At 33.8% G+C, this 24,810-nt stretch overlaps 4 protein-coding genes and 2 long non-coding RNA genes across 13 annotated transcripts; 3 read left to right on the forward strand and 3 right to left on the reverse strand.

Annotated features, from left to right (window-relative positions):
• Positions 1 to 179: 179 nt before the first annotated feature.
• Positions 180 to 1,493, forward strand: LOC139998056 (ADP,ATP carrier protein-like). Of its 2 annotated transcripts, none has more exons than XM_072022279.1 (4): positions 180 to 391; positions 456 to 714; positions 765 to 996; positions 1,059 to 1,493. In XM_072022279.1, exons 1-4 carry the CDS (start codon positions 238 to 240, stop codon positions 1,341 to 1,343), a joined length of 930 nt encoding a protein of 309 aa, XP_071878380.1. In that variant the 5' UTR covers positions 180 to 237; the 3' UTR covers positions 1,344 to 1,493. The 2 variants fall into 2 exon arrangements, with proteins under 2 accessions (XP_071878380.1, XP_071878381.1); XM_072022280.1 differs by having other exon boundaries at positions 765 to 876.
• A 302-nt stretch (positions 1,494 to 1,795) lies between these two features.
• On the reverse strand, positions 1,796 to 3,146 carry LOC139998060 (uncharacterized protein CG1161). 2 transcript variants are annotated; one of them, XM_072022287.1, is made up of 5 exons: positions 3,124 to 3,146; positions 2,522 to 2,640; positions 2,299 to 2,413; positions 2,098 to 2,238; positions 1,796 to 2,001 (listed from the first exon to the last, which is right to left on the reverse strand). In XM_072022287.1, exons 1-5 carry the CDS (start codon positions 3,127 to 3,129, stop codon positions 1,852 to 1,854), a joined length of 531 nt encoding a protein of 176 aa, XP_071878388.1. In that variant the 5' UTR covers positions 3,130 to 3,146; the 3' UTR covers positions 1,796 to 1,851. The 2 variants fall into 2 exon arrangements, with proteins under 2 accessions (XP_071878388.1, XP_071878387.1); XM_072022286.1 differs by lacking the exon at positions 3,124 to 3,146 and adding an exon at positions 2,712 to 2,922.
• Positions 3,147 to 3,652: 506 nt separating this feature from the next.
• Positions 3,653 to 7,147, reverse strand: Syx7 (syntaxin 7). 3 transcript variants are annotated; one of them, XM_072022285.1, is made up of 6 exons: positions 6,760 to 7,147; positions 6,054 to 6,178; positions 5,919 to 5,988; positions 5,673 to 5,847; positions 4,740 to 4,952; positions 3,653 to 4,663 (listed from the first exon to the last, which is right to left on the reverse strand). In XM_072022285.1, the coding sequence occupies exons 2-6, from the start codon at positions 6,160 to 6,162 to the stop codon at positions 4,415 to 4,417; spliced, it is 816 nt and encodes a 271-aa protein (XP_071878386.1). In that variant the 5' UTR covers positions 6,163 to 6,178; positions 6,760 to 7,147; the 3' UTR covers positions 3,653 to 4,414. The 3 variants fall into 3 exon arrangements, with proteins under 3 accessions (XP_071878386.1, XP_071878385.1, XP_071878384.1); XM_072022284.1 differs by having other exon boundaries at positions 6,573 to 7,147; XM_072022283.1 differs by having other exon boundaries at positions 6,766 to 7,145.
• Positions 7,148 to 7,435: 288 nt separating this feature from the next.
• Positions 7,436 to 9,051, forward strand: LOC139998061 (uncharacterized). Of its 2 annotated transcripts, none has more exons than XR_011803173.1 (2): positions 7,436 to 7,565; positions 7,746 to 9,051. It is a non-coding gene; the product is annotated as an uncharacterized lncRNA (long non-coding RNA). The 2 variants fall into 2 exon arrangements; XR_011803172.1 differs by having other exon boundaries at positions 7,436 to 7,550.
• A 447-nt stretch (positions 9,052 to 9,498) lies between these two features.
• Positions 9,499 to 23,107, reverse strand: Acxd (Adenylyl cyclase X D). 3 transcript variants are annotated; one of them, XM_072022273.1, is made up of 21 exons: positions 22,792 to 23,107; positions 19,801 to 20,552; positions 15,514 to 15,648; positions 14,685 to 14,905; positions 13,859 to 14,015; positions 13,442 to 13,591; positions 13,248 to 13,369; positions 12,918 to 13,165; positions 12,481 to 12,830; positions 12,028 to 12,308; positions 11,765 to 11,941; positions 11,506 to 11,686; positions 11,340 to 11,423; positions 11,163 to 11,261; positions 10,916 to 11,059; positions 10,732 to 10,827; positions 10,524 to 10,647; positions 10,239 to 10,448; positions 9,980 to 10,160; positions 9,772 to 9,907; positions 9,499 to 9,689 (listed from the first exon to the last, which is right to left on the reverse strand). In XM_072022273.1, the coding sequence occupies exons 2-21, from the start codon at positions 19,906 to 19,908 to the stop codon at positions 9,525 to 9,527; spliced, it is 3,369 nt and encodes a 1,122-aa protein (XP_071878374.1). In that variant the 5' UTR covers positions 19,909 to 20,552; positions 22,792 to 23,107; the 3' UTR covers positions 9,499 to 9,524. The 3 variants fall into 3 exon arrangements, with proteins under 3 accessions (XP_071878374.1, XP_071878376.1, XP_071878377.1); XM_072022275.1 differs by lacking the exons at positions 19,801 to 20,552; positions 22,792 to 23,107 and adding an exon at positions 16,911 to 17,135; XM_072022276.1 differs by lacking the exons at positions 13,859 to 14,015; positions 14,685 to 14,905; positions 15,514 to 15,648; positions 19,801 to 20,552; positions 22,792 to 23,107 and adding an exon at positions 13,688 to 13,777.
• Positions 14,900 to 15,441, forward strand: LOC139998062 (uncharacterized). Its single transcript, XR_011803174.1, has 2 exons — positions 14,900 to 15,287; positions 15,359 to 15,441. It is a non-coding gene; the product is annotated as an uncharacterized lncRNA (long non-coding RNA).
• Positions 23,108 to 24,810: the final 1,703 nt, after the last annotated feature.

Consider the following 24,810-nt stretch of genomic DNA (forward strand, 5'->3'; position numbering starts at 1 on the left):
AAACAAAAAACAATAGAAGTTACAAATTAAACCATTGTAAAAAAGCTCATGACATATGTGGGTTAATATTTATTTATGATAGTTTCAATATAATGAAGATATGTTTTATGTCGAAATAAACTTATAAAATCATTTGGTCTATGAAATTGTGTTAACATTATGATCCCTTATTTGAACCGATTTTATCTTTGTAAACTGAAATTTATCTTTAAAGATATGTCTTAAAAAATTTATAATATGGATGCATATAAGTCATTTCTAATAGATTTTTTAGCTGGTGGGATATCTGCAGCTGTATCAAAAACTGCAGTAGCACCATTAGAAAGGGTAAAATTATTACTCCAAGTTCAACACACTTCAAAACAAATAAGACCAGAAGATCGGTACAAAGGTATGTTTCTCAATACAAAATAAAATAACATTTTTATGGTTTACCATGATTTTCATTTTATTAGGAATGATGGATGCATTTATACGTATACCGAAAGAAACTGGATTTCTTAGTTTTTGGAGAGGAAATTTAGCTAATGTAATTCGATATTTCCCAACTCAAGCTTTAAATTTTGCATTTAAAGACAAATTCAAAGCTATATTTTTGGAAGGTGTTCCAAAAGATGCATTTTGGAGACAGTTTGCTGGAAATTTGGCTTCCGGTGGAGCTGCTGGAGCAACATCTCTTTTATTTGTGTATCCACTTGATTTTGCTCGTACAAGGTAATACATTTACCTTGCTCTAGATAATATAATAATGATGTACTTTGCAGATTGGCTGCAGATATTGGACAAGGAGATAAAAGGGAATTCAAAGGTCTGGGTGACTGTATAATAAAAATTTTCAAGACAGATGGCCTTATTGGTTTATATCGAGGGTTTAATGTGAGCGTTCAAGGAATTATTATTTATAGAGCTACTTATTTCGGTCTTTATGATACCACAAAAAACATGCTTCCTGATCCAAAAAATACTCCCCTACATATTACCTTTTTAATTGCGCAAGTAAGTCATTTTTTATTATTTTAAGATTATTTTCAAACTTTCAGATATAATATTATTTACAGGTAGTAACAACAGTGGCTGGAGTTATGTCATACCCTTTTGATACAGTTAGAAGACGTATGATGATGCAATCAGGACGTAGTAAAAGAGAAATCATGTATAAAAATACATTAGATTGTTGGATCAAAACAGCCAAGGCAGAAGGTGTTGGTGCTTTTTTTAAAGGTTCACTGTCAAATATTCTCAGAGGTACTGGTGGAGCATTAGTTTTAACATTGTATGATACACTCAAAAACATTTTTGAAGATGTATTACGTGATAAAGACTCGCCTGCAGTGTCCAAATAATGTTAAATAATTTCATATTCAAATTTTGAATGATTGTGAATTGATCTAAACAAGTAAAATTGTATTGATTTTCTACAAATTGAGTATTATTCATACTATGGAAAGTAATGTTCCATATACTAAAATTATTTATGTAACAATTCATGAATACCAGGCTGTAAAGTAGTTCAATTTATTTTTAAATAAATATTTCATAAAAATATATATACACTTACCAATAGAAATAACACACTTTAATACTTTACTGTTTGATACATTACTCAAAGAATTTAGAAATCACTAGTTATGTATTTGATGTAATATAGCATCCATAATCAGATTTGTTAGCATTTACAAATAGCTCAATTGTTTACTTTTATCATTTCATATAAGGAATTAAACATATTTATATGTAAGATAATCTGAAAAAATTATATATACAGAACTGTAAATGCCATCAAATAAATGTCACAGCCCTTGTATTGTTATTTATTATATTTAATTCCTTCTATAAACAGAATTGTACACTTTAATTAAGCATAGTATGCCGATCGTAAATATTACGTCTCTGTTCACGAACTTGACGTTTCCATTTATCTTGTTGATGACCAACACGATTTAAAACATTACCTCTTTCGCCCATGGCATGAAATGTTCCAGGAGCTGTTGAGGAATCGTCCTATTAAAACAAAGATGGTTTAAATAATCATAACATATCAAACTAAACATCTGATATTTTAGATTTTAATGTATATAATAAACCATATTAACTTACATCTTCATTATTGTGTTCATGATAGCCAATATTTGTTGAAGCTTTATGAATTCTTTTATTTAACAATGGATCCAGGCAAATCAAAAATAACATATAAATTACTAACAGAGATATAACCCAAATAACAAGTATCACTACTATCTGAAAAGACAAATTACTTCATAAACTTTCTACTAAATGAGAAATAGTAAAAAGACTTACTTTGATAATGGTGGTATTTCTGTTTTCATATTTACAATCACATCGTGAACAAAAAATTTCTTCTTTACCTTTCAACTGATCTCCCACTTTTGACAATACAACATTTTCACATTTACTGCAAATTAAAATTTACATGAAGTTACATACAAATGACATTGATAACTTATGCATGTTACACATATGGGATTAAGCTTCTTAATTATGTATTAGGAATTTCAATTACCATTCAGATGGTGGAACATTTATAATATATGTTTTTCGTTCTGACGACGATTGTGTTGTATTTATAACAGATGGAAGACTAGGACAAATGCATTTGCACCGTTTATCATCATATTGCGCCTGTAATTCGTTTATGGGGATTATGTATTATGACAATTAGATTTTGCTATTTTCTATCTTAATAACCTAACCTCAGATTCTGACAAACATATTAATACAATCGTAGTTACAACAAAAATGTGCTTCAACATTATATTTTTAAAACTTCTGTCTGGTACGTGTTCTTTTTTATTATTTCGATATATTTAATTTACGAACGCGAATGTCAAACAAAACAATTAATGCACTTCCATATTGCGTGAACATAGACGTAAACCGTCAAACGACACGGATGTAACTGGTGAATACTTACATAGGTAGCATGTACATATACATATACATGTATATGTAAGTAGTAAAGTAAGTATTAAGTCATATGTACACACAATCGATGTCGAGTCGCATCATATTTCGATATGAAACGATATGACACGCAATTTTATTTCAATTAATATTTTTTACATAGGGGCGTTCTGCCGCTGGCGCTAACTCCCCAGAACTCACCAGCATCACGGCATGGTAGACACAAGCAGACGCTTGAACAGTGCCAAGAATAGGTGCTTTTTCACAAAAGCACTGCGCCTATCAACGACATCCTTTGTTCTTCTTTCTTCTGTCTCGAAGCTTAATACTCGCAACACATACTTTTCCTTTTGTTATGAATAACAATAAGTGCCGTGATTTCTTTTCATATTATAAACTATTTTTTTATACTAACTACTATAGTACTCGCGTACTATTTGCGAACTTCTGTCACTAATCTTACTGACATTATTAATGAACTCGTTATAACAGCACTATTTATGCGGCGCGAAGCCTTGTCTAGTATTCCTCTTAGCACGAGGGAATCATCGTGAATCCTACACATGTATTGTAATATGTATAAAATGATAGACTGAAGATTAAAGTAAATTTTTTAATACATAAGATGATTTAATATCTACTTTTAATATTACATTAATCAAATATAAAATAAAGTAAAAATTTGTCTTAAAATAATTTAATAATTGTTAAATTCAGTAATAATAAATCATTTTGTTCAAATTTGATATATGTACTTCATTTTACATGATTTATTACATTTTGGCTAAAATAAATTAACATTCTTAAATATAATACAATTAGCTTACATTGATTTCTCATTCATATACTCTGCTGTTTCATAATATCCGCATTGAATTTTTTTTATCTTAATGTTTACAGATAAGAACAATCTCTGTAGTGTGTTCGCAATTTGCATACTATATGATGGTTATATCAATACATTCACTCCTTACCGATTCATACAATTCACGCGAGATTCAGTTTTCAAAATGCAGACTGGCATCGTTCAAAATGAATCTCTATATTCACATATTATAATCCATAAAATAATGTGAAATTATTAATCACAACTATATCATGAATAGACCTATATACGTATATACGTATATATTTATATATTTTTCTTTTTTATATATATATATATTTATGCACTAATATTACACATTGAGTAATGAAACGTACAAATGGACTGGGCAGTCTTAGACTTGCCGTTGCACATCTTATTCGTAAAATAGATCTTGCACCATTTATTATCACAATTATAAGAATGTTATTAGTAAGATATAGTGCGATGCAAGTTTTTTCCGTTACGTTCACTTCCATTGATTGATAGTACTATTCTTCCTTCATATTCGTAAAGCGACTTTAATTAAATCAGGAGATTTTTCAGAAAATACACCAAGTATGGTACCTTGCAGTTAAGATGCAGTGCAGCTACGTCTTTTACCGTCATTTTGTACCATCAAATTCTTTAAGAGCTTTGCCAAGCAATGATTCCAATTAATATAGACAGCACGACTGCTCCAATAAGAACGAGTATGCATTTTTTCTTGCGCAGTTTATTTTTATATATAGTTGCTTGTCTTACATGTGAAGAAGCTTCATGGACAGATACTTCTGTTCTTTCAACAGAAGCCTCTATAGAATCAATGACTTCTCTTTGATCATATACTAAAGCACCAAGATCTTTGAAAATTTGATTGATGTCACTAATATTATTCTGCAAAATAAATAAATCATTATAGTATCGACTCAAAAAATTCATAACATATCATTAAATAAGTAAAGAAATGTACCTCCAATTGTCTTATACTTGCTTCTTGTTCTTCCAACATTCGCAAGTTTTGTTCCTCTTTTAACTGCTGTTGCTGTATTTGCTTCTGAGTTCTGCTATCTTGTAACTCTATTAATGTCTCTTGTTTCTTCTCTCCAAATGGAGTAATACCTGCACTTGCTTTTGCTTTTCTAACCATTTCCTTCTCTTTAGAGGCTGCAAGCCTTTGCACTGCCTAAAAGATTTAATTTATACATACTTATTCCCCGCGGTTGATCTTTGTGGGTCTTTCAGAGTTTATTGAATTTTGCGCGCGATATGCCAACTAATATAAAACGAAAGAACACTCCATGTTGGAAACTAAAAATCATGTATTTCAACAAACAAACTATTACTGCTAACTAACTAAAGTGAATAACTATGGATGACAAGGAAGACTAACTAACGAAAGATTATGACTATGAGTATGAGCTGCTATGAGTGATATATAAATGACAATTAACTTATTCCTAAAGGCGACCAAACCGCAGTCACCCCCTTCCAATGCATCCGTAGTGTGACCTGCCCTTGGAGCGGGGGTGAAGGAATTGATGACCATTACATAGTGGCTTGGCAACTGGATCATAGCACTACGAAGTACCAAGAACCGTTATGCTCGGTAACGAGCATCTAAATCCTAGAAGACCCTTTAGGATATAATTGTATGATACTTTGCTATTTATCATGAAAAATTTCATGAAAACGAACAATGACCGATTTCTAACAAACAAATTTTCACGAACGGAATGTGCCACTGTCACATGTAGTATGTAGGCTACAGACCAGTCGGCTAAGGAAATTTGCTGAATAAAACAAATTAGAAATACATGATGCTTCGCTATATCATAATGTTCCTCCATTGTGTTTCCTAACAATGTAAATAAACATACATAGTAAAGTAACAAAGTAAACATACTTGAAAAGAATTTAATGCACTTGTAAATTCATCCTGCAAACGTTCCCTTTGCATTTTACGCTGTCTCTGTTCACCAGGACTGGTAGATCCTGAATTATTAGCCAGTATAGCCAAGTCTCTAAGATGTACACTAGTATCCTTTGCCAGCTGTTGCGTATAATGTTGTATTTGATGCCTAAAAAATACATTACATAAAATATGTATTCATAGAATGCAATTGATTAACACTTTTTGATAACAACTTACAATTGATTCCGTAGCTCTTGAGAATCAGTAGAGCTACCCAATTGATTAACCATCTTTTGCATAGAAGATACTGTCGAACAGAAATCAAAATGAATATTGAATATATCTTTCAACAAATAAAGTCCATTTATTTACCATTTTGAGATATCTTCAAAATTGACGTTCCAATTGTCTGTGATAATCTGCCAAAATCTTGTTCCCTTGCGGGTCCACCATTGTGGTATGACGAAAAGCCAATATCCATGTTGACTTTTATGTTACTTAAACAAGATTAGAAATATATTAAGATACGATTGAACAGTACTTGTAGAAAATACTGTAGGTGCCAAAATTGAATAATTTTGATTTTGAATACTGTAATATAGAATTCAAGTGTAATTTTCCTTTCTAAATAGTTACTAATAATGCTAGAGGATGTTGTCATAGTGTTGCCGCTATAGAAGAAAATATAAGTGTCAATAAACATTAATTAATTGTTTTTTGGCTTTTGTTTATGCCATATATATAAATGAATGGAACATTGAGTTTTCTTTACAATTAAGAGGGGGCACATACAGGATTTTCTATGGATATACTTTTCTCTTTCATGAATTTGGACTACATTAATGCATAACTTATTTTTCTCTGCTGAAAAACTTGTTTCTTGACACTTACAACGTTTTCTACAAGCACTCTTCAATTATTCTTTATGTGTGACAGTAATCTTCTTCTTAGAGGTTATACCCTCATTGATTAACGCATTAAGATAATCATTCGCAATAAAAAATCACTTTCGTAATTTACTCTAGAGGCACACAGGATTCGATTTGAAGGTAATATTCTTCGGGATAAAAAAGATTACGATTACTTATTCTCCTGTCCAGTTTCTCGGCGCGTGAATCAGAAAACTCCAGGTTTTGTGGAAAATCACAGACGACACGATGACAGTTCAAACGTCAAAAATGGTAAAGAATTGTTATCTGTCTATCTTATTCCACTGTTGTCAACAAAATGACCAACAAGTATGATCTGTTTTCAAGATGACTCATACGGTTACCATCGAAAAATTAATGATTTCTCTAGTGAAAAGAATTCACACGCATCGACCTTTTTGTTGTTGCTCGAAATAAACCAAGTTCACTATGCGAAGCTCTAAAACTTCGAGTAAATCGATAAACTCTAAGCCAAGTCTGAATGAATATAGTCGTTAGTGTCACCATCTGTCACAGTGTATACGTAGTCCTGCATACGAATTGTATCGAGATAAATAAACGCCACTCCCGATCGAAAAAACGAGGCCATTACATATGTGAAGCCATCTTCGTAGCCATTTGCTGAAAAATTGGCGAATTATTCTAATTTGCATAAAGGAAAAATTCATGAAATAAGCATGCATGTAATTAAAGGATCGTTGTAAAACGTATGCTTTTACTACTATGCTTTTTAACTCTTTTATGGATGGGGGAATTACTTTTTCTATTAATTAGAACTTTATAAATAATTATTAAAAAATATTGTTACTATAAGTTAATTAAAATTTAATTTTATAAATATCTTCCGATCCTACTGTGGAAGACTGTCCTCGTAGATTTCAAAAATGAAAATTCGAACGCGATAACTGTAAGAAAATCTTAAAAACTGCTATATAAAAATGTAAGAATATTAAGGGTTGGTATCAAAGAAATTGATTTAATAAAATAGATGCATGATCTCTTTAATATTCTTTGTATTGAAATGAAAAACTTTTTATATAGTTGATAATTAGTAATTTCCGTTTTAATAAAAATATCTCCTAATTATACTGTTGCTATGGGTAATATTCTTTATCTCAAGATCTCGTTCCGGCAGATTGCACAAAACTATAGTGTTAGAAAACTAAGAACATGTATGACTATAAAAAAATAATAAACGAAGAAAAAAGAACAATAGAATGGGATAAGATATCACGAGATTAAAGGCTTACATAAGGGAGAACTATAATACAATAGAGATATAAAGAGTTAAATATTAAGTTTTATTGGATTGTATATATACATATTTGTTATAATGCTCTTTTACGTTTGTTTCTTTATAAATTACGTTTGCACCTTGTGTATGTAATAATAAATACTTTATTTCAATCACATTGGTCGTTATTTTTAATATTTAAAAAATATATACAAAAATATTTACAAAGAAAGAAAGCAGCGTTTGTCACGCTAATAATATAGTCAATAGAAAAATAAATTCATAGTTCTACTTATAATCAGGATGGGGAGCTCAGTTTATAAAATGTGTGGTTCATAAATTAAGGAAGAAATGATATATTTAAAAAATTGCCGTATCTGTTCTACTAGAACGACTCGTAAAGCGAACATGATTTGGGCATAGTTCGTAGGCATTATTGTAAAAATCCATTGATATTACGTGACAAGAATTATTTTTACTTATTCATTAAACACGAATCTCTTATGTGTTTAGATTCGCGATTTGCGGGGCGGCTTTATATTTTTATTAATCACTTTGCTTAGTCGCTAAAAAGCAATAACTTTTATGTAATGAAAATTCCACCCCGATTTGTTTAATTACTTATTAAGAATTTTCACAAAATATTTAAACTATGCCTGGAAACAAATTAATAATGAGGCTATGATATCATCGCATGATCGTATTTAAACGAAAATTTAGTGTTCGACATAAACGAAATAGAACTTAAAGCTGTCCAGGTATTTCAAGGCTGAGTTTTGAAACTTATGAACACCTTTGATATTATGAAATGTCTTTAGCTTTACAGTGAACATCGTGAAAATATGTTTATAAGTACATCAATTTTCAAAACATTCGCCCATGTCATGACCCTGGAAAAACCTATGTCAATAAATATTTCAAACTAGCTACCTTTTTGTTAATCAGATGCGGAGCATTGTATGTACATTTAACATACAACTAAAGAACATCATTATCATTCGCATGCATCGATATAAATAAAATGTTATATTCTTGTCCTTTTGATTATCTTTCGAATTGTCATTTGCAAAGAGTCACTCTTGAAAATATTTTTATCATCAATTATAAGACTTTCATACTTTCAATAGGTTGTGCATTGTTTAGGATAGCGTTTTCCAAGATCACCATTTGGAAATTATTTTACTTATTTACAATATGAATATTCAAATGGCCAAATGAAATAAAGTATAGCGTTAATAGATTTTCATGCAAAATATCCTTCATATAAATGAATTTGTTTACAAATTGGAAAACGCTAATAGAAGATATTTTAGATGTATACTATTATGTATAAAGCTTTTGTTTACATATATAATGATTATGTAAAATCATTTTCAATTTCTCTATGTAAAAAAATGCTATTAAAATTAGCATCTTCGATTTGTAATGATGATGCATATATCATTTTGTCGATAATCGGCCTTATGGCATGTAATTGCAAACATACTTCACATGTGTAATCGATTGAATAAGTTGAGGTATTCCACATAGTGACGCAGTCATTGATTGTGTTCTTTTCCCTCGATTCTTTGGTCTTTTAAATTTTCTTTGGTTTTTCTCTTGTGTCTCTATATGTTCACTTAGATACCTAATATCTCACTTTTCACATTATGACCACAGTAATTGATCAGAGCGTTTCGATCACAGACTGGTCTCCTCGATAGAATCCGCTCTTTGAAGTTGTCGGTTATCGTCGATACCAACAAAGTATGTTGTAACGAATCCTTTCGGTTTGACATACGTTTCTCCTCGAAGGTGACACTTAACATCTTGCTGTTCAAGAACAGCTGCAGTCTCTGCCGTAACCTATGTAAATGATCGTTATCCAAAAAATGGCTTTGAATAAAAAAATATACTTCTTTAAGCTAAAATTTAGTTTTAATCGAACCTGTATTTTTCCTGGAACACCTGTCGTATCCATTCTCGATGCCATGTTCACAGCATCACCCCAGATATCATACAATGGCTTTTGAGCGCCTACTACTCCTGCTGTTACTTCGCCATGTGATATTCCAATTCTTAGTCTGAAACAATATTTTATTTTCATAAATAATTCAGGTAAATGAATATGGATTTATACAGACATAAATACATACCTATAAGGTTTGGATGTGTAAAAAGATTTCCTCTTCAATTTATCTAGTACTGCCATCATCTCGGCTGCGAACTGAGCCATAACTTTTACCACATTGTCGTTGAAATTTTCCTCGCTTACTGTGCTACGCATCGAATCTCGTCGACCGGCTTCCAATCCACAAGCTGCCATATAGGTGGTACCTAAGACGATCGTAACGTTTTTTCATTATGTCTTTACAACGCGTTTTAAAAATTCTTATTTTCGTTCTATTTATTTACCAGCAATTTTGATTTTTTCAATTCGACAAACGTAGCATGGCTCAAATAATAATTTGTCAAATTCACATATGATCTCGTTTAGATCTGCCAGAGTATTACTTCCATCAATGGATACGTCCGTTAATGAAGCAAACATGACGGCCACGTTATTATGAGCTTCGTGATAGGGCTCGTTTTCTTCTGTTCTGTTCATGTTCAAATAGAACTCCGCTACATAAAATTTATACATGATATAATTACGATCGTAATTGATTGCATTTCGATATTACTTAAAAATTAACATACCAACATGTTCTGGTAAAATATTACGTAGTAGAAGTTTATTAGCGTTCCTCGTATGGAATGCTTCATCTTGTTCCTTGGTCAATTGACGTTTCCATAAGTAGTCCAATCTGCTCAGATATTCTGCCTGAATAAATTTTTGTTCGAGTTAATATATACGAGCAATGTATTATTGAAGAAATAATGCTCTTGTCAATTTGAGTACGCTCACCTGACGATCTATGAGATGCAACGAAAAGGCAAGGAAAACTATGCTTAAAATGTGAGCCAGTCTTGGTTCTAAATGTGGATTCCATCTTTCGCCTGACTGTGAAAGAAATTGCAAGTAAAAAAGACCTGCTACTAATTCACTTACAAATACCGTAACGAATTAAAAAAACTCTGATTAGAATTACCTGAAACAAATTTGAACGATACGCCCAAACATTCCACGAATAAAATATCACTACTATGATGCCTATTACTAACTTTAGGATATAATGGAGTCTCAAAAACAGAAAGCTTGTCAGAATTGCCAAGGAGCAAGTTTGCGTCATTTGCTAGAAATAGTCGTTGAATGAAATTAAAAACATTGTTTGATGTTCTGGAAAGTTAAGCTAATAGAGAATCTACAGCATACAAGTACCTACTAAACATTCTTACCCAAGGTGTAGCCACGCAATCAAGTTTCGTACCATCAGGATCCAACACGCTGGATGTTATATTATTACTTGCAAGCTCATTCACATTTTTGCATTCAAACTGAAATTATATAACAATTGAATACTTTAATTAATAATCTAATATTTAACATAGTATATATGTATACTGTCAACCTACAATCATGTCAAACATGGCACACGTTGCTAGCATTATCGTTATTACCAAGTATAGCACTGTCCTGAGGAATGCACTCCAAACGACCTACAGTATAGTGTAAAAAATATAATATAATACTCAATACTATAAAGATCATATGAGAGATGAAATATACAAGAATATTAACCTTTATGCTAGTTTGATATAGAAAACACAATAATTTATTGCGAGGATGCGGTATATGTCCTTCATGTTCATCATGTGGGTCCTTATATCGGTTCCACGCAAAGTGCATCCAAGCTATCGGCAGTAAAGCAATCAAAAATAATATCGCTGTCGCGTAACTAATCGTTGTGCTTAAATGCCACCTATAAATTAATTGAGTGTTGAAAACGTTCCCAATCTTATCCGTATTGTAAATAAATATTCTTGCAAGGAAAACGTACTTAGAAAGAGAAAATGTAGGCACCAGGTAAATGAGTCCCATAAAAATCAGAACGAAAACAGCGGAACCGATATAAAATTTGAAAAGTGGGTCTGGTTCTTTCAGAAACGGTATCTCCCAATTCCACTGTTGAAATGTTAAAAATATTGGATTCATCTCTTCCCACTTGCACCATTGCCTAGAAAATCATCAAAAGAATTCATCTTCAATTTTATATAGAACGCGTCAGAGTTGCTGAATGAATCAGAAATCGAGAGTATTTACTTCCACTTGGTGAGAGGCATTTTCTTAATAGCATTCTCCATCTCCGCATCTGCCGCTTTGAGCATCAGATGATAATCTCGCAAACAGGAGTCCATAAAGTGTGTACGTCGTCTGCAAGAGCCGGGGAACATATCAACGTGATTATTTATAGTAGCAGTAAGTCGTCTACTGCTTCTCGAGGCAGCGTTAGTAACGCTGCTTCGTACGTAGAATCTCACGTAATGCTTGTTGGACACCGGAGGGGTGCTTGGAGTCATGACTGTCAAGGTGTTCTCGCTGTTCTGCAACATGGTTCGCCTGTCAACGATGCGAAACCCTCGACGGAAGTTCGTTCAACGATTAAGAAGATATTGTCAGTGGCGTAGGAATTTGTTCGAACGTTGTTAAATGTAAACAAATTTTTCATTCACATTCGCTTACCACGGGCTTCCTACGCCACTGGGAAATACGCACCTGCGTAGACGGAGGGTCTGGAGTCGAAGGTGTTATCAAGTAACTTCGAATTCCGTATTTCTTGAGAACCTCGTCATTCAAGGACTCCACCGGAACGCAGTCGTATTCGTTAGCGTTCACGAGGTCCAATGTTTGCTGTGTAACATGAACCTTTCCGGGTTTTCCTGTTTGCTCCATTTTGTTAGCTATAACGACATCGCGTGACCAGACATCATACTGCCACTTGTTGTTACCCAGGATCCCCGATATTATGTTGCCCGAGTGAACTCCTATTCTCATATTTACATCCACACCGCTCTCGCGACGTACTTTTGCTCTCACATCTTTGATGATCTTTATCATATCAAGGCCTAATTAATTAAGCTTTATTAAATTTCTAAGAAGTGAAAGCGAAAGGAATGGATAAGAATATACATATCTTAAAATGAATAATTTACCTAAATCTACGCAGTTTTTTGCATGCTGAGAATTCGGAGTCGGTACTCCGCTTACGCAATAGTAACAATCACCTAAGAATTTGATACGCAGAACATTATGCCTTTCGGAAGCCTCATCAAAACTACCGAACAAATCGTTCAATGTCTCTACTAATTTTCGTACGGGCAATGTCACGGTTAGTCCGGAAAAATTCACCACGTCAGCATATAAAATGCTTACGTTGTTGTGCGTTTCGACGCATAAATCACTAAGAACCAATGAATAATACTTGTTACAAGTTTGAAGTCTTTGCGATGAAAGATATTTACTTATTATGGAAATAAACGTACTTATGAGGACGACCTTTGGGAGGAGGCTTTTTATGTTCTTCTATAAATCTAAAAATGTCCCTAAAATCTTTCTTTATCTTTGCAGCTATATGTTGAGGCAATATACTCCGCGTAAGTTGCTCCTGAAAATTATTATTCGTTTTTATGAGAAAATACTTAATCACGTTCTAAGAAACTCGTTTATAGAAACATACTTCCTGATCTTTCTCATAATTCAACCGCAGTGTCGATTCCACACACTTGCGGTGATCTAGGAACGATCGTCTGATAACAATTTCATTCATAAATCTGAAGTACAATCCGAGACCATTCACGCAAGCAAAGTATATAGTGTCTGTAATGATCTGAAATATTTATAAATCAAATTAAAACATTGCAATAGAAAATTTTTTGATAACTCAAGAGAATAAAATAATTTAAAAAAATGTAGCTCTTTATACTTTGATTTTAACTGTTGTTCTGTGAAAGATACCAAGACTATCTTTCAAAATGATAAATTCACTCTGTCAGCTGATTATTTAATCATTCCGAACAGTCTGCTGTTTGAAGATACATTTATACAGTTTTTAACGATCCGACGTCAATAAGCAGCAAACGTATGATATTTTTACCTTTGTGCTATAATCGAATGTGTTTCTGTAAGTGATTAACAAGAGAGTGGCTAGGTAACATATGGTAGCCGTGATCCCGAGTACGAAAGCGTGTAGATTCTCCGTAAGAGGCAGGAAAACGTAACACGCCAGGAGCGCGTGAGTCGCGTACGCAGGTCTGCAAAAAAACAAACACGATCACATGTATATAAACGAAACGTATATAAAAGTTCACGGTTGTGCATTCATTAGCAGCAAAGGTAAAACGCAATTAACTGATCGCTAAATGGAATCTGCTAATGAGAATTGCACATTAGCTTAATCCTGGTATCGAATACTCATTATATTTATTCTCGAATCCTCAAACGGATACGTACAACAATAAAAGAAACAAATTGGAACTAAAAAAAAACGGAGGGCAAGAAATAAACGATGCAAGGTATCAAGATATAACGCCAGCAACTTCATTAACTCGATCTAGGTGGAATAATGAAAAGATAACAATTTATGATACTAGCCAAGCTTTCTTATCTGTTCTGGAACATCTATTTTTAACACAAAAAATCATTACGATTTACCGATAATTTAAAGATAAACGAGGATACGACCGCCTAGGGAATTATCTCACGGAACCTCTTACAAAATATTTCGCGCAACGAGATTAACATCAATTTTGTCGATTTTTCACAACTATTATACATACTAACAGTTTTGAGGAAGTAAATCTAAAGTACGAGTTACAGAAAGCCAACTGTACCAATGAGAAAACCGAAGGTCGCGAATGATAATTAAACGGTGACCTTGTCATGATTAGCCGGGAACTTCCCCGTTTTCTTATCGGCGTTACCTTATCGGTGGTATGTCGTCGTTATAGAGGAGGGTGTAGTACAAGGGAACGGCCAAGTCACCGACTACCAGTAGCACTACGATCAAGCAGGACAACATGACCGGTAAATAGGTGTTCCTAGCGATAATTTTCGACCTGAACGAGATCGCGATTAGCGGGCATAGTAGCGCGCTCACCAGACTGCAGATCACCACATCCGGCACACAATTCTCTATGCTGACCTACGAAAAAGTAGAGTAAATTTAATGTCCCTTTTTCTGTCCCTCTTGCTCTCTAAATACTTAAAACCTAACTGTATTTTTAACTTTGCTGATTAATTTCTACGTAGTTTGAATGTATCCCGTGCGTGACTATTATTAGGAATAAAACTGGCCACTCCTTACCAATGAAGATTATCGATTCACTAAGAACTACAATTGTGACCTGAGTATACAGAAGTAATTGTAATTGCACGATATTCGCAATGCTATTGATGGAATTTAGAGGAAAATCTAAGTCCGATAAGTTGCAGTTTTTAGTACGTCTTTTTTTTTAGTATGAAAAATGAGTAATATATGGAAGATTAAGTATCGTTGTTTTTCTATCAACACTATGTTTTAATAAGTAAGATATTTTACAGATACTAGAATCAATTGTTTGTAGTTTGTTTAATCATTATTTGAAATAATTTGTAGAATCGAACGAATGCGATAATCTAATTAAAGACGAAAAGGGAAGTTTTAATTAATAGGATATATTCTTCATAGTGTAGAGCGGTTCCTCGATAACAACTGGATACGTAGCTTCGAAACGGAGCGCCCTATTGTTTCGTATTCTGTTTCTCACTTACCATTGTAACCAGAATCAAACAATACGTGATTCCGAGGGCCAATTGCAAGAGTACGAAGAGTGACAGATAACCATACTGAATCCTCCTTTGGTAAACCGTGAAAAGCTTCTCTAGGCCCTTGTATTTGAACTGTTTCTGAAAGTGCAAGCTCACATCAGATTATGTATTCGGTGTGTGACCGGACGATTGTTTGAGCTTTCTAAATAAGCTAACCATTATCACGATCAACGCAACGATATTTTATCAATAATTATCTAATTAATTTTCTAAGATGTTTATAATAAAAATTGATGATAAAACCGTCGAAATTTAAAAAACAATATATAACGATAAGACGATATTTTATCGATAGCGATCTGATTAATTTTCTAACATTATTATAGGAATAAAACTGATAAAAATTTATAAAAATTATGAATTGTCCAAAAGAAAGCATGATTGTTTCTTAAAGAGCACCGTTTGTAAAACGATATTACATTTAAGTATATTACATTTAAGTTAAAAATAATGATTAATAACTGAAATAGCTGGAAGTACGCGATACACATTTTGCAATGCATTTCATCGACTTTCACCCACGATCATTTAAATTTAACGCTTGATATAATACATGATTGCCTCGTTAGCTTCTCAATGACTCGGAAATTGAAGTTCCTTAGAATTCGACTAATTAAAGTTATTAACAATAACGATCAGAAAACCAAAATAAATGTGCAGAGATAGAAGAAGCTGGAACGATAATTAGTAAGTGTTCGAACGACTGTAAATATTCCATTCCTGTCAAGTGTTTGTATAAAATAAGACTCGTCTGTGTACTTACGATGGATGAACAAATACACGACAAAAGAAAGAAAAATACTTAAAATCAAGAAGATTATTGATTTTAAGGAAAATTCGTTTTATATTGTTCTAATATAAAGCCAGTTGAAGTACATTAGTAACAGTAACACTTTTTACGCAGATGAGTATAGCATTCAACACGTAAATCTTATAATTAGAATAACACGTGTTTGCCACATAGATCTTTCGAAGAACTTGACATTTATATATGTACCTATACGCAATTACATATCATTTAGTGAAGACCAGTAATGGAAATTTCACACGATTCTTATTCTCCCAGTAAACATACATTGAGATACAAATGAAGAGAGACCACAGTAAAATTCCAGTCCTGGAAAAATACAAGAGAGATCCTTCGATGTTACCTACGCTCGGACCGATATGGAATCACATGTAACTGCGTCACAGAAGAAACACAGCATCGCGAGATATTAACTTAGAAAGGTGTTTAAAAATCTACAGCAAACACAAGTAACGATATTACAAACTAAAGATAATAAACTATGGGAATTTGATTAACCATCTCTAAAATAAGTCACTATATAAAATCACACCTTTCTGTCAAAATGGTACTTCCTCTTCCTTCTGTTTTATCAAACAAGACAGTATCTTAAATCAATTCTAAACTTTCTCAACTTGTAATTTTATATTCCAAGAACTTGGTATATATAAATAGTGGTTTCACGCGACACGATTAAACAGTATATATCCTTTTATGAAGAATAACTATTATTCGATATCGAACGGAAACCACAATAGCCACAGTAGCCACAGTTTCATTGATGGAAGAGTCAAAAAACTCGGCGTTACCAACGTGCGCGTATCTCCGACAGTCACCGGCTGTCTGATGTAAAATCACGGTAGCTGACGTGAATTATGCGGCTCGTAAAGCACGATAAAAATCGTAGCGGGTATCGCGGAGCGCAGCCGCGCCTCCGCACGATACAGCGTGGGTCTCCTTTTCACGGTTTCCTGTCGCAGGAAAGCGACGATGCCCGGCGAAACTCTCGAGGCTCTCTCCACCGGGAAACGAACGAGTTCCCGTCTACATTTCGCGCGTGCGTTTTCGTATCCCGCGAACCTTTCGTCCGGTCCGGCGAATATTGATCTTCAATCTCTCGGGCCCGACCACCTTTTTCTCTGTCCCTATTCTCCTTGTGTGTATTCGTCATAACATTCCTGTCTTCGTTTCTCGATCATAGTATCTAAATTGATTGTGAGTTAGCAGTATGTATATAGTCGATGTAGGCAATATGTCTGGGAGGATTTTAGTGAATATACCTATTGCTCTCCTTAATCACAATGTCCTGTTTATTATTTTGACACATCTGAGAAAACTGAAGTTTTACTATTCTTTTGTAGTAATTTTGTTTTGTGTTTTCTTTGTTCAATTAAATTTTGTAATGGCCTATATAATATATCTTTACTTAATAGAAAAGTTAAATTAAAAATTAAGTTAAAAGTGAAGTTAAAAAGTAAATAATCGTTTCTAGGATTATTATAAATTAACAAAGATTCAGTATATCGTTAGTTGTTCTTAGAATTATTCCAGTAGTATCTTGAGAGAGCATTTCAGTCTGTAAATCAATTGAAGTTTCTGTAATTGGTATTTCGCGTAAGTTAACAGGAAGTACTAAGTGAATTAAGAATCATTTCTGAGAAAATTTCCGAATAAAAACAGTGTTCCAGTATCGGAGTCATTGAGATTCCAAGTTTCATTTTTGGGCACAAAATATACTATACTAGACGAGGGCGACATAAGTTTTAAATATAATCGATATTGCGTGAAGGGATTGGAGAGATCAGAAAATATTTAGCATTCCAGTGGCAGCGAGATTAGAACTTTCGATAACGTTGCTTGTCGATAACGCGATCGTCGTAAACTGTTTTGGAAGTTAGCAAGAACATAAGACCGCTTAGAAAAGATAATCGTGTACTTGTTTATGAACTAAATTCCTTAATATATGATAGATGTATGTACTTACATATATCTTCTAGATTGACGGGAAATGAAATAGTTTTTCTATTTGAAGGATACGAAGACGAAGATAGATAACGAAAAATGATATCATCTTTGATATTCCTATATCATTCAACGAGGAAATGTTTCAATGATTGCTAGGAAAATGGCGTCAGTTTGGAAACTCGCAACACTTCGATATCAAACGCTTCCTTGCATCATTGAATTACCACGAAGGACGTGATCCAGATTGAATAAATTTTTCTCTATTGCGATTATCAAAGGCAGTTGTTGATATAAGCTCGATGATATTGTAACAAATAAACTGTTCGAACGATCGTTCGCCATGAAAAAATCCAACTTTTCCTTGTAATCGATAGAATGAGAAAAAACATGATATAACATCGGACTACTCTTCAATTTTTAGCGTTAGCGATTGCATGCAGTTGAGAAGTTATCGAAACCCGTCTTCAATAGATAAAGCCAACGATAGTCAGTCGCAATTTCATGGAAATCTTGGCGACATTACTAGATAGTGATTTTTCGCGTTCACTAATGCTTCCGTGGCCTTCTCCTTTCATCCTAATGTCATCCTTATAACTCAATTATCGTACGCATCGGAAATGTTTTGCAAAATGTATGAAACACGGCTAAGCAGGCGGAAATGTTTACTTATGACTAGAATGATACGGAAATAAGACGGATTATCTTTTGGTCGAAGTACATATACCGACTTTGAGCCGAATGCTATTACGTGAAAATACATTAGATTAAATTCGTTACTCTTTAATTATCTCGTTTATATCGCGAATATAATCATCAGCGATTACGAAACGGTATTTCATAAACATTTTTCAGGCGCGAATGAAATTGATAAAATTTTCTAGAAATGTCCTTCCACGGGACTTTAATATCCATCCGTTGAATTCTAATGAAGCTCGCGAGTAACTTTACTCGATTTAATTCATTCCGCGTATCAGCTTCATACATTGATATATATGACACTACCATCGTAATTGAAATATATGATTGAAATGTATGATTAAATACGTGTATGTATTCCTTTTCTGATAAAAAAGAATTCATTTATAATTCTAATTATAAATCGTTCGCTTATTATGCATTGAAATGTTTAATCGCAGAGTAAACAACGCGTTTAACCCTTTCGTTCCAAGTGGTAAACATAAATATTTTAAATTACTAGAAAACTAGGAGGAATATAATATCACTCCACGATTTTGTGCTATCGTTCTCAAGTTAATTACCAACATACAGACAATGCACATTTGCACATGTTACGACTAAATAGATAACCGTTTCAAAACAGCTGATTTTTGTCTTATCTTCGATTTGGGAAAAAATATTTATATTCAGGGATGAAAGAGTTAGGCGGAGTTGTTCCCGTTCTAGGATATTCGATATTTCTTGCCACGTTTGAACGTTACCGGTCACGATCACGATCAGCAAACAATTGTTGCACTCACTCGCAAACTGGAGCAGGTCCACTCGTCGAGGCTATTCGGGGAGACAATTCGGACATCGCCCATGTGCAGAGAATTCAAGGATGCACGAGTGACCAGACCCACGTCCATTTTCCTCGAGAGATTGTTCTCGAGTCCTGTTCCTTCTTTTCTGCCAATCAAAGAGACACAATCGACGACGATGACCAGGACGACGGCGACGACAAGGGCAACGACAACGACGACAACGACAACGACAACGACCACACAGTTGTCCGATCCATCGCGGCTACAATCCACGATCCGACTGATCGTATGTGAAAATGACTCACCCTGAATCGACTCTCGGCTCACTGGCCGTGTGCTTCGTGTTCTATCGTGCTATTCGTGTCGCCTCTAAAGTACTACCGCGTTATACGGCTATGTCGTTTTATCGTGATAAGGGAAATGGGCCACTCTAAACGCTGCCTTCCCTTCTCTGTCTATAGCATTTCCCTCTTCGACTCCGTGGACGTTTAACGAACGCGTGGTCACGCTTTTCCGAGCTTTCAGCCTTTCAGAGGCGCATACGAGCACGTGATGCCTCGCTGCCAAAGCGATAAAGCCACTTGCCCGTTGTCCGAGATCACGCTCGTGATTTCATTCCGCCGGTTTGTCCTTTTAAGCCGCACGACCGATGTTCGTCGGATTCGTTAGTCGGGTTCCTTTCAATTCCGCGAAACCTCCTACGTTCGTCGTTTATAATTCACATGTGCTTGTCCGGCGATCGTTCACCACTGAAAATAAAATAATAGATTCGTGTGAGTGTCTTTGTAAGAATGTAAGGTCGTTTAACAAAGAGATCGTTAGTGAAATATCATGGATCATACAGTGCTATTTTAAATAAGCGTAAACGTAGAGTGCACGTGAATTAGACGCAAAAAAGATTGAGAAGAGTAACATAGACATGTGTTAGCTTTAATGGTATCCATTATCGTGATAGGCAACTTTCTCTGTCAGATTCACGCTCGATGCATCTTCATTAGAAGCGACTCGTGATTAGGAAGAATGAAAGATCCTTTCGAAATTTTATCGAGCTCGAGTTTCATCGAGACTCGTTTCATATTAACATTTATCCTTGATCGATCTCGATCCTCGGTCGATAATCCGGTAGTCTCTTAGTATACATATATACTGAGAACTTGATCACCTGATTGTGACGCAGGTTTTGTACAGAGGTACGCAACTAATGCGAAGTTTTATGTTTATTTTCTTCTATCGTGTAATGCATAATTTCTCTACTCCAACGACATTTTAACTACTCCTCAACAGATTCACTGGTAATCTTAAAACTATTGTAATATTCGTCAATCTGCAGAAAAAAAAGAAAAAATTATTCAACAATAAATTTTATAGATAGAATTGATTCACCTCCTATTAATATATACTTATTAGCGCGAAAATGATATTTGCAAGCAACAGCTCGGTCATTGCGTTTGTTACCTCACGCTTGAGTACTCCTTGCTGCCGGAAATAATCTATGAATTAAACTCCTAACGATAAGTGTTAATACGTGTATTTCAATTTGCATCGAGTCATTTAAGAAATGACACAGTCTTATTTTAAACTACTTTCAAAGGTAAATACAGAATATGTATATATAACCTTGACTAACAAATTTGTGATTTTCAAGGTTGCAAAAAGATGAATGAAGACACTAAAAATACTAGCTATAAGAATAATGTTAAAATATCATAATACTTTAAAATATATTAAAACTTTCAACTACAATTGAAAATATTCAGCCTCTAAATCCCTAATAAAAATTTACACTTGGGAATATTTATCAATTATTAATTGTTAATTGATTAATACAAACTGTGTAATATACATGATAGAAACAGCAACTATGAAGCGTCAAACGGTAATTAAAGTATTAAAACGATAATAATTAATGTCTAGACTCGTACAAAATTCTCCAAGTGCAGATACAACAGATCTACTCATATACGTGCGAAGAATTGCAAATTATGCATGCTGATTCAAAAACTCGACCTCCCACCGCGTCTACAACGAGTCAGACCGTCAGACGTCTTTTAATCGTCGTGTCTTAATTACATCCTGCTCTCGCTCCTTCGCATGTGAGCAAAGCCGTGGACGCTTCACGTAGCCCTAAATAAATGACGGTAGAAGAAAGGATACAATTAGCTTGTTAGTCAAGCAGGATATTTTCCGCACTAACAGATAAACCATGAAGGAACGAATTGATTATTATACCGTTCAAGACATTTAGGATATTATTTGCTTATCGGTGGGTAAGCATTCGATGCTTAAAGAGCTCCAATATTTCATACAGGTAATCACCAAATACATATAATCTAACATAAAATATTGTGTACAAATATATTTCTTATAATGATTTATAAACATAGCTACCTAATCCTCCTTTTCGAATAGAATTTGCGAAAAGCGAAGTTAGTGATCGTGTAGACTGTGATCTTTCATCGATCATACTTTGTCAGAAACATCGACTATTGTTAGATTATTAGCCGGATAATCGAGCGATCGACCGAGTCATGCTATTGATCTTAGTCTGTAATTACAGTGTTAAAAAAAAGAACGGTGTCTATCTCTTTGTAATTTTATGACAGGATAAAAAGCTGTTACGACACCATCCGTGAAGATAATCAGTTCGTTTGTTCATCCTGCAATTCAAGAGGATCGAGCATCGATAACCGGTGAAACTGCATTGTTGAAGATCCTTTATTCATGTGCAAATATTTACACCAATATGATATGCAATGATGTGCAAAATAGAATGTAAAGCTCCGTAGATAAGATGCGTAATGAAAGAAAGAAGTGTGCACGATGATCAAGTATGGTACATCCAACGAAATATTCTACACTCCTAATAAATTAGAGATAAATAGTTTGAGCATGCACGGACCTTCAGAATAATTACTAGAGTACTATGACAGTTTTTCTTTTATATTTAAGTAATAAGTAATAAGATTAACATGATGGATGATCACTTACCAATATTATTAGAACGATATCTCCCTATGATTCTAATTTCCGGCAAACTATCCAGTATAGTAGCAGACGATGTACACGTTTCCACTATTTAGACACGTTGCTCGGACAATTCATCGATGGATCACACGATTTAACCGCGTTGAGCCGCCGCGCGCAATAAGCCACTTTCGTCTGACGAAACTTTCCACTAGCGATATCTCCATGAAGCATGGCAAGCTCGGCAGGTACACAGTCGGGCCACGGACATGGGTCGTACACCTACGACTCCTTTTCGATTCGAGTCATGGTGGAGAATCCAAGGACACAAACCAGCATCAAGCACTCAATATGCGTGTACGTATAAGGTGTCCAAGAATTTCAGTACTCTCCGGATTTATGTATCTACTTTGACACCTTATTGTTAATTACTCCTTACAATACGTTCCTTTACGATCTATTTCTTATATGAGTTGCCCAAAAGTCATATTAATTAACTCCATAAATTGATAAGTACAAAGATAAGAATTTATGCTTATTTACACCATTTATTACGCCACTACGATAAATAAACTTATGGAAATACATAATTTGTTCCTTCGAGTCGTTTAATATTAATCACGTATCTAGGTAGTCAAATTAAGAAGCTTAGAAAAGATGAAGTTGATTTGTTCGACTTCTGCGAAGCTTGTATATTTATTATATATGAATTTATTATATATTATATATGTATGGTCCATTGTAGGAATGAGAATATTGATTCATTACAAGATTTCTCATGAAATCATTGAAATTTAAAAATTCCAGTTTAAAAAATTGCATTTTGTATGAAGTATGAATTTGTCTGTTTTCGATCAATAAGTCAGGATTTGAATAGGGATCGAATATTTTAGCGTACATATAAATAGATGATGATATCGGAGTTTAGTTATTTGTAGACCAATCGATATTTCAATTTTGAATATCCGCTTCTGAAAATTCTTCCCGCTCGTTCATCGATGCATTGTATCGCGAACGAAATCTACGTTTACGCAACTGGCATAGCAGGCGTTCTTATGCTTTCTAAACACGAGAAACATCGTTAGAATTAGTCTGAATTCAAGAAATACTACATTCAAGAAAAGGATAACATTTATGGAAAGTTTGTACACGTGCATAACATATATACTCATTTTGCCAAACAGGCTGACACCATAAAACAAAAAATATAAAAATTGATGAAATTATATGAGATAAGTATCAATCTAGTGCTTTGGTATTAAAATTTCAAAAATTTCAAAAAGTAAAGTTAACCACTTTCACTTATGATATACATAAACAAATCAACAAAAGTATATCAGAATTTTAATACACCGTGTACGTAGGTGCGTATACCTGTGGGTACGTACACAGTCAATTCATCGATGACTAACACACTCGGCTCAATGGCATGAAAAGAACCTCGATAACGCTTTATGACTTCCGTCGTCTCGCTACACGAAGGTCGTCGTTCGACAAGTTTGTGTGTCAAACCGATATGTAAAAACAAGACATCATCTGATCGTGAAAATCGTTATGACAATATATGGAACACTTTCTCGAAACGAGTTACACCCTTTATAAGAAATACAGTCAGAGACAAAAATAAATGCACAGATGGTGAAAGTAAATATCGATGAAGTTTAATGAAACTAGTGCTATTGTTATACATACCTAAGGTTTTTCTATTATATGCCGTTATAGTACGTAGATTATTTAGTAAATAATTTAAATTAATATTTACATTTTTGTATAAACAAGCAAAACATTTAACGAAACATAATTGATACCTATTTCCACTATTTGTTCATCTATTTTTGTTTTCGATTATATTTTATATTTCAATTTCGATTCTCGTTTTAGGGATCGTTTTGATTCTCGTTTTATGGATCGTTTCGATTTTCTTTTTAGGGATCGTTTCGATTCTCGTTTTAGCGATCATTTCGATCACAATCAATCAATTTGGTTGATAATGATATATTTTTGCTTCTTGGGATAAGTACATATATTTATTCATTATTGAAA

The sequence above is a fragment of the Bombus fervidus genome, chromosome 2 (genome assembly GCF_041682495.2).
Source record: "Bombus fervidus isolate BK054 chromosome 2, iyBomFerv1, whole genome shotgun sequence".
NCBI classification, from domain to species: Eukaryota; Metazoa; Arthropoda; class Insecta; order Hymenoptera; family Apidae; genus Bombus; species Bombus fervidus.